We start from the raw sequence: 11,671 nt of genomic DNA, 5'->3' as shown, positions 1-11,671 counted from the left end.
GCTGGGGCCTGGGTGGGGGAGGGGGTGGGGCTCGCGGCCGTTGCCGTGGTGACGAGAACCGAGGCGCCCCTACGCTTCATCCGGGTCATGGCCTGCCCGCCAGTGCCCCCTGTGTTCCCGGCCCGGGCCCGGGCCCGGCCCCGGCCCCCGGCCTCCCGGCCTGTGCCCTGGTTCCCTCTTGGCCCTGCTGGCCCTTTGCTCGTTCCAGAGGCCTTCCTTCCAACCTCTCCACTGGCCACTGTGTTCAACTGGCCCTGCGGTTCCCAGCGGAGGCCTCCACGTTTCCCTAGGAAAGAGGCACGTGTCGGAGGACCCCCACCTTAATAAAAAGTACTTGCTTCGTCAGAGCAGCAAATTTCAAGCCATGTGGGCATCCCCTGAGCACGATAGCAAGCTGGTTTCCACCACTCCCTTGGCATCCTTTCCTGCCAGCTGTGGAATAAGGCCCACTGTCTGACGCTGCCCCGGCCTGGGGTTCTTGTCTTCCCCAACTGTAACTTACAGAAAACAGTAGCGTTCGGTAGTGGCCCCCAGCAGCGACATGCCGGGAGGGTGAGAGAGAGGTAGGCACCTGGGAGAGAGGACCGTTAGGGAAAGGCAGGAGGCAGGAAGGCCTTCAGACTCTTCCCCAGTGCCCCTGAGTCCCAGAGCTGGGGATGCCTCCAGGCTGATTGGCAGCTCTTTGTTTCGCCCCCACCCCCCCACCGCCTGCTGGCCCCCCCCTTCGGCTCCCCCTTCCAGTCCCTCCGCCCCCCGCTCCTGCTCTCTCCGCCTAGCCTTTTCCCCTCCCAGCTGCCTGCCTGCCAGGGGTAGTGAGCCAGCTGAGCAGCATGGAGACGCAGGAACTTCGGGGGGCCCTGGCTCTTCTCCTCCTCTGCACTTTCGCATCTGCCAGTCAGGACCTGCAGGGTAAGCCAGCGTCCATCCTCTTAGACCCCTCTTGGCCTCTGCTCCATTTGCCTCCAGCCTAGGAGCAGGAAACATGTGGGCAAGGAGAGAGTCCTGAAATTGAACAGGGGGAAGAGGTGGTGAAATTTTGGCCATAGGGGGAGGAGTGAACACCAGAGGGTAGTGGGTGATTAGGAGCTGGCCAGGGTCAGCACCAGGCCAGGGCAGAGGACTCAGGAGCTGGGTGCAAGGGCTGCTCTGCCGGGTTGGTGGCTGAGCATCCCCAGGCACCCCAGGGTCTGGGAGGGCAGTGCAAAGGTGGGATTCTTCATCCAGGGGCTCCAGCCAGGGGCTCCTGGCTGCCCTGGGACAAGGTGGGGGTGGGGACGGAGAGGTCTGGGCTCTCCCGGAGGTCTGGCTGTGGGATGGGCCTGTGGGTGTGGGAGAGGTAGCTGAAACAGATGACACAGGCACAGATTCATTACTGGCTGGAAGGGAAACCACAGATTGGCCAGGACACAGGAGGCAGAAGAGCTGGGTCCTCCATTCCCGTGGGACAGAGGCAGACAGGAGGAGAGTTGGAGTCCTCCTTGGGCAGCTCTGCTCATCCAAAGTGGATGTGCTGAGCCCCCAGGATGGGAGGAGGGGCATTTGGGTGTGGAATGAGCCAAACCCAGCAGCCTAGAAAGTGCTTTTCCATTTCTGCCCTGTGGGCACCAGGTGCTACTTCTGCGTGGGATCAGCACAGTAGCTCCCTTGCGCCACCTGCTGGGGGCATCTCCAGTGTGCCGGGCGCTGTTTCTGTATTTCCAAGAGAGCCTCAGGCCTGCGGGTTCCCAGAGGGTGGCAGTAAGCAACCTCCAGGAAGGGAAGGCAGGCTCCTCGAGTTGAGTTAGATGCCAGCAAGGGTTGAATTTCAGGAAGGTGACTAACGCTGCCTAGGGGTGGGGGCGGGGGTAATGATGAAGGATGCTCCACCCCCCAGGGTTCAGGAGAAAGGGCAGGCCTTATTTAGCATTTGACCCCTCTCTCTGACCTGGCTAGTAATTGACCTGCTGACTGTGGGCGAGTCTCGGCAGATGACAGCTGTAGCGGAGAAGATCCGGGCAGCCCTGCTCACTGCTGGGGACATCTACCTCCTGTCCACCTTCCGCCTGCCCCCCAAGCAGGGTGGTGTCCTCTTTGGCCTCTACTCTCGCCAAGACAACACACGATGGCTGGAGGCCTCTGTTGTGGGCAAAATTAACAAAGGTGACTAGTGCGCATCTCCTTTCCTGCCACAGTGATCCCCTCAAGCACTTTCCCTCATCCTCCATTCCCATATTCCTCTTAATTCTCCTCGGGCTCTTGAGGGGTGGGGCATGGATCCATCTGGCTGTGCTTGGGCACCATGGGGCACTTGGAATGGGGTGCCTAGGAGGTGCCTCAGAAGGCCAGGTACACAGCAATAAAGCAAGGCCTGATACTCGTAGGGAGGGCATGTTGTACTTGGGGCTGCCTTGGGGAGGGAGAGGAACATTGCTGTGTCCCAATAATCTCTCAAATCCCTGGCACAGTCCAGTGGGTACAGAACTAGCTGCCACTCTAGCAAGGGACAGAGTGATCTGATGTCACTGAAGACTAAGGAAGTTCTAGTCTTCGAACCAGTTTGAGGAACATTTATTGTTCCTCACCTATCACATACAAGGTGATGAGAGATACCTAGCTGACTAGGGGATAATGGGTGTGCTATCCGGAAGAGGTTATCCAAGGCTTAGCTGGGAGACAGTATCCGTACTAACCTCCCCTTCTGGGCAGTGCTGGTACGGTACCAGCGGGAGGATGGCAAAGTCCACGCAGTGAACCTGCAGCAAGCAGGCCTGGCTGACGGGCGGACACACACAGCTCTCCTGCGTCTCCGAGGCCCGGCCCAACCCAGCCCTGCCCTGCAGCTCTATGTGGACTGCAAGCTGGGAGACCAGCATGCTGGCCTCCCTGGAATGGCCCCCATTCCCCCAGCAGAGGTGGACGGGCTGGAGATTCGGACTGGGCAGAAGGCTTATCTGAGGATGCAGGTGAGCGGGGAGGGGGCCCCAAGCTTCAATGGAAACATTTTGCAACAGTGGGAAGGAGGTGTTGGCGGGTCTACCACCCTACCCTGCTGCTGTCCTCTCCCCAGGGCTTCGTGGAATCTATGAAAATGATTCTGGGCGGGTCCATGGCCCGGGTGGGAGCCCTGAGTGAGTGTCCCTTCCAGGGGGACGAGTCCATCCACAGTGCAGGTAACATGGAGACTTCTGTTAGCTAACCTTCTGGACCCCAGATCACATCCTCTGACCTTTGTCAATTCTCATCTCCCTGACATCCCCCTTAACACATTCCTTTGGCTCACTGGTTCCTGGGGCTTCTGACCCTGTGGCCCCCAATCTCCTTCACCTCTGGCTCTATGATCTCCAAGTGACACAGCCATCCAGGGAGGTGTGGGTCAGAACAGGCACCTGTTCAGGTCAGCACACCTACTGGGGTGGCTCGGAAAACAGGTCCATCTGAGAAGAATGGACCCCGAAGCAACCTGTGTGGGGGTGAGGGAGTTAGCTTGGTTGTGGTGACCCAGAGGGCAACTTGGGTCGGCCTTTGCCGGTGGCTGTCACCTACCAGCAGTTCCTCTGAGCATTGTCCATCCACCTAGTCTCTCTGAAAAGGATGATCAGAGGTTCTTAGTTAAATAAAACGCCGACTTCTCCCAGAAGCTTGGTGCAGGGGAGGGGCTTGAAAATGGAGTGGAATGGGGCCCTGGCCCTGCCCTGGGTCACCTCTCCCTGGGATCCCTTCTGCCACTCCCAGGCCTGGGAGCCAGGAGGACCTGGGCTGTGACCCAGGCAACCCCTTGGAGGGTCTGTACCCTTGGGGGAGAGCTGGTGCTGCCTTGTTCCAAGACACCTCTCAGCCTCTGTTCCCTCCCCCCTTCCCATGTCTGCCTTCTGATGCTCTTTTCTCCTCTACAGTGACCAATGCACTCCAGTCCATCCTAGGTGAGCAGGTCGAGGAGGTGGGAGGGAGGAAAGGCTGCCTGAAGCAAAATCCTTAGCCCAAGAGCTGGGTGGATTTAAAGGTGGGGTGGGCAGCAGGGGCAGGAATTGATTTCTTGCCCCAGAGGGGGTCCAGGGCTGTCGCCCAGGTCTGAGCTTCTCTGCTCCTGGGGCTCTGACAGGAGAGCAGACCAAGGCGCTGGTCACCCAGCTCACCCTCTTCAACCAGATCCTGGTGGAGCTGCGGGACGATATCCGAGACCAGGTTTGAGTGCATCAGTGGAGGGTGGCCCTGATCCTGGGGAGCTGGTGGAGGCAAAGAGCCTACAGCCCCCACCCTTCTATCTACCAGGTGAAGGAAATGTCTCTGATCCGAAACACCATCATGGAGTGTCAGGTGTGCGGTGAGTGGGAGTGGGGCAGGCTCTGGATGGTGTCCCTGTGCTCCCCACCCCAAGGCTTCAGCCTCCACTTCTGGTGATGTGAACGGCCACCTTGAGGTGGCTCTGATGGTGCCCCCCACCCCTCTGTCAGGCTTCCATGAGCAGCGTTCCCACTGCAGCCCCAACCCCTGCTTCCGAGGCGTGGACTGCATGGAAGTGTATGAGTACCCCGGCTACCGCTGCGGGCCCTGCCCCCCTGGCCTGCAGGGCAATGGCACCCACTGCACTGACATCAATGAGGTGGGGGATGGTGGCCCGGGAGGGCAGAGAGATCTGGCCCAAGGAGGGAGGGGTGGATGTCCATCCCTCAGAAGCAGAAGAGCCTGGGCTTTAGGACATTGGGGTGCTGGAAAAGGAGTGAGGAGGGGGGACACAAAGCCCATGGGGAAGACCAGAGGACCACATGGGGAGCACAGGGCCAGCTAAACCTTGCTGGGAGGGAGCTTAGGGGCCCAGGGGCAGGCATCAGAGTGCAGTAAAGCTGGGTGGAGAGAAAAGCACAGGCGGGCCTGACTACTGATTGTTTTGTCCTCTGCCCCCAGTGTGCTCACGCTGACCCTTGCTTCCCTGGGGTCAGCTGCATCAACACCATGCCTGGCTTCCACTGTGAAGCCTGTCCTCGAGGCTACAAAGGCACTCGTGTGTCCGGTGTGGGCATCGACTATGCCCGTGCCAGCAAACAGGTTAGCTTGGGCAGAGTGTGAAGATGAGGTGTTGATTTCATGGGGACCAAGGGTATCTAGGCTGGATCTGGGGTCCTTGTGATGAGTGGGATTGGATGTGTGCACTGGCTTTGCTGGAGGAGACCCGCCGTCAGTCTGGTTCTACCCAGAGTCTGCCCCTTCAGGTCTGCAACGATGTGGACGAGTGCAACGATGGGAACAATGGTGGCTGTGACCCAAATTCCATCTGTACCAACACTGTGGTGAGCCAAGTGCCCTGAGTATGTGTCTGTGGTGGTGGGGTGTGCGGCCACTTCAAACCTGTTGCGTGGCCACCTCCTCCCTTTGGGCAGTCCACATAGATGTTGCACACACAGGTTGGGAATTCTGGGTCCATTTCCACTGTGACCTTTAGCAGCCTTCCAGAGCCTCAGCATCCTCCCCTGAAAACTGGGGCTGGGATACATATGGACAGGCTGCCAGGAGAGCCCAAAAGGTACTGCCAGGTTTAGCTGGCATCAAGCTGGGTGTGCCTGTGGACACCCCTCAAGTGGGACAGTGTTGGTCCAAGGTGCCAGGCAGGATGACCCTCCTTCCTGAGACGTTGCTTCCCTGTCCTTAGGGCTCTTTCAAGTGTGGTCCCTGTCGCCTGGGCTTCCTGGGCAACCAGAGCCAGGGCTGCCTCCCAGCCCGCACCTGCCACAGCCCAGCCCACAGCCCCTGCCATGTCCACGCGCACTGTCTCTTTGAACGCAATGGGGCAGTATCCTGCTCGGTGAGCTAGGCCTGGGGCCTGAGAGGAACAGGAGAATCTGGAGAAAGGGGGGAGGGCCATGAACCTACTTAGGGCCTGGGATGGGGCCCCACATGGGAAAGGGCCCTGGGAACTGGCTGAGAAGAATGGGACTGGGGTGTGAAGAGCCCTACTGGCCCTCACTGCTCCCCTTTTTTTACTCAGTGTAATGTGGGCTGGGCCGGGAATGGGAACGTGTGTGGGACCGACACGGACATCGATGGCTACCCGGACCAGGCCCTGCCATGCATGGACAACAATAAGCACTGCAAGCAGGTGGGGGGGGGGGGGGCAGGCGGGTGGGCTGTGGTGGGCATCCAGGCTGGGGCAGGCCACGACTCATCTGACCTCCTCCCCTGACATTTAGGACAATTGCCTTTTGACACCCAACTCTGGGCAGGAAGATGCTGATAATGATGGCGTGGGGGACCAGTGTGACGATGATGCTGACGGGGATGGGATCAAGAATGTCGAGGTGGCTCCTCTGCTCCCCTCCACACCTTGTCCCATAACCCTGCCACAACCCCCTCAGTCCCTGGCAGCTCTGCAGGATGGGCCCCAGTACTCAGTTTGGGAGGACAAGATGGATCACATGGAGGGTGGGCAGGAAGGCCATCCTGAGAAGTGATGGCAGACAAGGGCTCAGGGATAAGGTGAGGGCTGGGTGGCCAGTGGGGCAAGGGAAGCCTGACTCTTTGTCCCGCCCCAGGACAACTGCCGGCTGTTCCCCAACAAGGACCAACAAAACTCTGATACAGATTCATTCGGGGATGCCTGTGACAACTGCCCCAACGTTCCCAACAATGACCAGAAGGACACAGACGGCAACGGGGAAGGGGATGCGTGTGACAACGATGTGGATGGGGACGGTGCAGCTGGGGCCGGGGGGACTGGGAGGCCTGTGAGGATTCGGATGCTGGTGGGAATGAAGGGCAGTTGGGCAGTGTGAGACCTGTGGTGGGGGTAGGCAGGCTGAGCAGAAGTCCCTGGAAACGTGAAGGAGGCAGGGGGAGGCAGGAGTGGGCAAGGGGGTCCTGGTGGATTCTCTAACCTGCTGTCCTCTGAGTGGGAGACAAGCTCTGGGCTTTCGCTGACCCCAAAAGAGTGTGACATGTTGTAGTGACAACCTTGTGCAACCTGCCTGTCTCGTAGGCATCCCCAATGGATTAGACAATTGTCCTAAAGTCCCCAACCCCCTGCAGACAGACAGGGACGAGGATGGGGTAGGAGACGCCTGTGACAGCTGCCCTGAAATGAGCAATCCTACCCAGGTACAGGGGATGGGGAGGACAGGAGGTAAAGCCCCAGCCCTTCACATGGGAAGCAGTGTGGCCATTATCTCCAGAGTTATCAAGAGATGGTGAGAACAGGCCCCTCTCTCTCAGACAGATGCAGACAGTGACCTGGTGGGGGATGTCTGTGACACCAATGAGGACAGGTAGGGGGCGCCAGGAAATAGCTGGTCTCATCAGGGCTCCTTTACTTTCCTCCAGTCTGTTTTCTACTTCCTATACAGCTTGATTCTCCACTACTATTGGGTGGGAAGTCACTCCCCTAGGCTACCCCCCACTTTTGCTGTTGGAGCTTCGCCTCACCTGGCTGACTGTAGGGGATGTGGCTGAATGGAGGGCACACCCCAGACTCCTGAGCAGAAGAGAGGGGATGGACGTGGTACTTTTAGAGCTTTTACTCAATGCCTCTTCTGGGCAGTGATGGGGATGGACATCAGGACACCAAAGACAACTGCCCACAGCTGCCAAACAGCTCCCAGCTGGACTCAGACAATGATGGACTTGGAGATGAGTGTGATGGGGATGATGACAATGATGGGGTCCCAGACTATGTGCCTCCTGGTCCTGATAACTGTCGCCTGGTACCCAATCCCAATCAGAAGGACTCAGATGGTAAGGCTGGGGTCCCACAGAGGATGGCACTGGTGGGAGCCCTAACCAGGGGGAGGTGGTGGGTGCTGCCAGGGGGAAGTCAGGAAGACAAGGCCCAACAGTTGGTAGTGTTGTCTAGAGGCCACGACCAGGCCTTCCTGAATGCCTGGCTTCACTCTGCCCAGGCAATGGCGTTGGTGATGTGTGTGAGGATGATTTTGACAATGATGCGGTGGTAGATCCCCTGGACGTGTGCCCTGAAAGTGCAGAGGTGACCCTCACAGATTTTCGAGCCTATCAGACTGTCGTCCTGGATCCCGAGGGTGATGCTCAGATTGATCCAAACTGGGTCGTGCTCAATCAGGTATGAGGGCAGTGGGCTGGGCAAGTGCTGGACAGAGCAGACTACCAGGTGGGGCCTAGATGAGGTAGCGTACCCGGAACAGGGCTTTCTTCTTTACTACACACCACCAGGGTATGGAAATCGTTCAGACCATGAACAGTGACCCCGGCCTGGCAGTTGGTATGTGCGGGACACCCAGTCAATCGTTTCCAAATGGAGGAATCCTACAGGGGCAGAGGGAGGCGGCCACGCTGGCCACCCATACTGCAAGCATTCCTTCCCACCCCTGGCCCACAGCAGGCCTGTAATGGCTTTGCTGCCCTTGACCTTGATCCCACCCACCTCCAGGGTATACAGCCTTCAATGGTGTGGACTTTGAAGGCACCTTCCATGTGAACACAGTGACTGATGATGACTACGCAGGCTTTCTCTTCAGCTATCAGGATAGCGGCCGCTTCTATGTGGTCATGTGGAAGCAAACAGAGCAGACCTACTGGCAAGCCACACCCTTCCGGGCTGTCGCTCAGCCCGGGCTGCAGCTCAAGGTCTGAGTCTGCCCACTTCCCCCAGTCCCAAAGCCTCCTTGGGCTGACCCTAGGGCTTCCCCCACTGCCTGAGGGGGAACCCTCTTTCTTAGACATCTGGCCTGGAAGCTAGCTCCCCAGGACTCTAGAATGTTCTCCGATCTCCTTGACTTCCTTTTCCACCTGCACTTACCAACCCGTTGTCAACCTGTGGCTGAGCTGCTGTCTTTGCCAATACCCTCCAGGCAGTGACATCAGTGTCCGGCCCAGGTGAACACCTCCGGAATGCCCTGTGGCATACTGGCCACACCCCTGATCAGGTCCGACTGCTGTGGACTGACCCACGAAACGTGGGCTGGCGTGACAAGACCTCCTATCGCTGGCAGCTGCTGCACCGGCCCCAAGTTGGCTACATTCGGTGAGGGGAGGGGCTGCACCCTCTTGAGGGACCCCAGCCCACTCTTTCTTCATCTGTAGCTGGGACTCACCAGTGACTGCCCCGCTACTCCATTCCTTGGTGCTATGGGCTGGGACTGAAGCCGCTTCTCTCTCTGCCCTCTCAGCCCCACTCTCCTACCCGTCAGGCAGCCTGGGCCTTGGAGCTGGTGCTGCCCAGGACCTATAGGCGATGCTGGGCGAGTCCTTCCTGGTCCATGATCCGATTTCCCCTCTGTAAAATGAGGGCATACCTTGGGAGCCTCTAAAGCGCAGGCCAGTCTGTGGAGAGGCCCGTGACATTCGGCGCCTTCTGTGGCACCTCCCAGAAGCTGATTCTGAAGGGGTCATTTGCAGAAGAGTAAACTGAGGCCCAGACCACATGGTTCTTAGTAGCAGTAGCAGAGCTAAGGCTTCTCAGTTCTGTGCTGTGTGCAGCACTGTGCATTTCCTAGTTGGTGGGGGTGACAGGGAAGGGAGGGGAAACGCAAGAGCCTAGGGTCCAGGGACTTGGGTTGGTTTCCCTTTAAGGTGCCTGGGGCTGCAGGGTGCCAGGGCAGAGGATGAGGGAGGGTGGACTAGAGCCTGGGAAGCGGGTGACTTCACCCCCCAGCCCATTGTGCTCATTGTCATGGCAACCCAATCCTCGCTTGGAATGCGGCTGGTGCTTTGAGATGCAAAGGGGGTGGACAAAGAGGCAGGGGCCCCAGTCCTGAGAAAAGCACCCGTCCCTCCCCTTTCCTTCCTCCCACTCCCTCCTTCCGTTCTCTCTCTGGCCTGGTGAGCTCAAGGGGGGTTGGGGATGAGCAGGGCCTGGGTTCGATGGCCCAGTGCCTGCTGGCACCCTAGCACCAATGGACACCCCTATCCTGGACAGGGTGAAGCTTTATGAGGGTCCTCAGCTAGTGGCGGATTCTGGGGTGATCATTGACACAGCCATGCGAGGAGGGCGTCTTGGTGTATTCTGCTTCTCCCAAGAAAACATCATTTGGTCCAATCTCCAGTATCGATGCAATGGTGAGGCTCCAGTCTGAGATCACCCTGACCTTCTGTATCCCCTCTTGGAGAGTTCTATCTTCTGACCTTAATCCTTTCTCCTTCATTAGACACAGTGCCTGAGGATTTTGAGCCATTCCGGAGGCAGCTGCTCCAGGAAAGAGTGTGAAGAGGTGCCCACTGGATTCAGAATCCCGATTTTAGATCCTCCGGCCTTGGGGTCCATCCTGGAGCCCCTGGGGTCTAATCTACAACCACCCAGCCAAACAGACTGTCCTGTGGCACCCACAGGTGTTCAGCCCCAGAGGGTTGGTGACCCCCACTGTCCAGGAGATGGAGCTTTTCAAGGGGTATTTTTCTCAGGAGCTAACCCCAGGAAAGATAACCTCCAGTTGCCATAAAGTTACAGTGGTTTTCTAAGGGAGCACGTGTTGCTTATATGAGGGACTTCCCGGGATAGTGCAGGGAGCAGGAAGGAGCCTGAGGGCTGGGAGGCTGGAAGTTCCTCTGAGTGTGGGGCCCCGTGGCGTGCTGGAAGAAGGGCACTGGATTGGGGCAGGTGAAGGATGAGGGGCTGACCAGAAGATGGCTAAAGCCCTCCCGGCCCCCCCTTACTCACGGTGTGGCAGCGGCGACAATCCAGTCTATCAGGTCGTTCGGATCGAGAGCCAGGAGGGCTGGAGCTGGCCCGCTCGGGGCGAGGGGGAGGCCGGGGGGCCGGGGGGGCCGGAGGCCGGGACGAGTGCAATATTGGCGGGGGAGAGAACAACACTGCACCGCGTCCCGTCCCTCCCGCCCACCCGGGGCCCGGGATCCCGCTCCGCACCGCCTGCAGCCGGACCAGCCCCAGAAACGGTGTCGCGCTGGGGAGTCGGGTCCACCCTGGAGGCCAGAGACTTGGCGCCTGAACGAGGGGGAGGGGACGGTCGTGGGGGGACGCGGAGGCCGGAGGGAAGACCGCGGTGGCCCGGAAAACTGCTTTCCGACACCCAGCCGTTGCGCGCGCTTGCTCTTTAAATACTCGGAGCGGGCGGCGCGGAGCTGTCGCCATGGTGACGCGTGTCCCAGCAACCGGACTGAATGGCTGTTGCCAGGAAACGACGGGGCCGAATTTTTGGGACCGCCCACTTCGATGCTAGCGCTTTCTCCCGCGGGCGGGTGGGGGGGCCTCCGCGCCGACCCCCTCCCCCCCACCCCCGGGCCGCGCGCCCCGCCTGGCCGCCCGGCTTCTTCCAGCCGCACGGCACCCGAGTGCCCTGAAAGTTCCTTGTCCAGTCTGTACTCGCGGCCACCGAGAACTGGGGGGATGTAGCCTCCGGAGGGGGCCCGACCCCCGCGCTCCATGTGCTCTGTGCCCCAAATACCTCCCCGCGCCAGACATTCCTGCCCTCGTCCTCCTTGCACCCCCATCACGCCCCCAGACAGACGGCCCGTGGTCACAGCAGAGCCTGCCGCCCCCCAGCGTCGCTCGGGGGCCCCCAAATACCATTCTGTTGCCCCACCTAGTCCCTGCCTGCTAAATGAGTCATTAACCTGACCCATTTCCCTTCCCGCATTCCGCTGTCCTCTCCCACATACCTCGGCGCCCCTACCACGTACCTCAGGGCCCCACCCACCGAGCGCCGGCTCCCTGGGACGCCCCCCCCCCCACGCGCCCCGGGGTCCCCTATCGCCGACAGGCCCTCCGTGGACTGAA

At 59.6% G+C, this 11,671-nt stretch overlaps 1 protein-coding gene across 4 annotated transcripts; it reads left to right on the top strand.

Annotated features, from left to right (window-relative positions):
• Positions 1–82: 82 nt before the first annotated feature.
• On the top strand, positions 83–10,399 carry THBS3 (thrombospondin 3). 4 transcript variants are annotated; one of them, XR_011996271.1, is made up of 23 exons: positions 83–909; positions 1,933–2,139; positions 2,686–2,942; positions 3,047–3,149; positions 3,873–3,899; positions 4,079–4,161; positions 4,249–4,300; positions 4,431–4,579; positions 4,882–5,022; positions 5,187–5,264; positions 5,624–5,776; positions 5,960–6,070; positions 6,162–6,269; positions 6,504–6,663; positions 6,947–7,065; positions 7,180–7,232; positions 7,505–7,698; positions 7,863–8,041; positions 8,124–8,200; positions 8,369–8,565; positions 8,790–8,962; positions 9,857–9,996; positions 10,086–10,399. XR_011996271.1 is itself a non-coding variant. In XM_072732504.1 (23 exons), exons 1-23 carry the CDS (start codon positions 831–833, stop codon positions 10,142–10,144), a joined length of 2,871 nt encoding a protein of 956 aa, XP_072588605.1. In that variant the 5' UTR covers positions 83–830; the 3' UTR covers positions 10,145–10,399. The 4 variants fall into 4 exon arrangements, 3 of the variants coding, with proteins under 3 accessions (XP_072588605.1, XP_072588607.1, XP_072588606.1); XM_072732504.1 differs by having other exon boundaries at positions 8,152–8,200; XM_072732505.1 differs by having other exon boundaries at positions 762–909; positions 4,249–4,293; positions 8,152–8,200.
• Positions 10,400–11,671: the final 1,272 nt, after the last annotated feature.

The sequence above is a fragment of the Vulpes vulpes genome, chromosome 13 (genome assembly GCF_048418805.1).
Source record: "Vulpes vulpes isolate BD-2025 chromosome 13, VulVul3, whole genome shotgun sequence".
NCBI classification, from domain to species: Eukaryota; Metazoa; Chordata; class Mammalia; order Carnivora; family Canidae; genus Vulpes; species Vulpes vulpes.
Note: the sequence above shows the minus strand (reverse complement) of the source record. Positions and strands in the feature narration are given on the sequence as shown.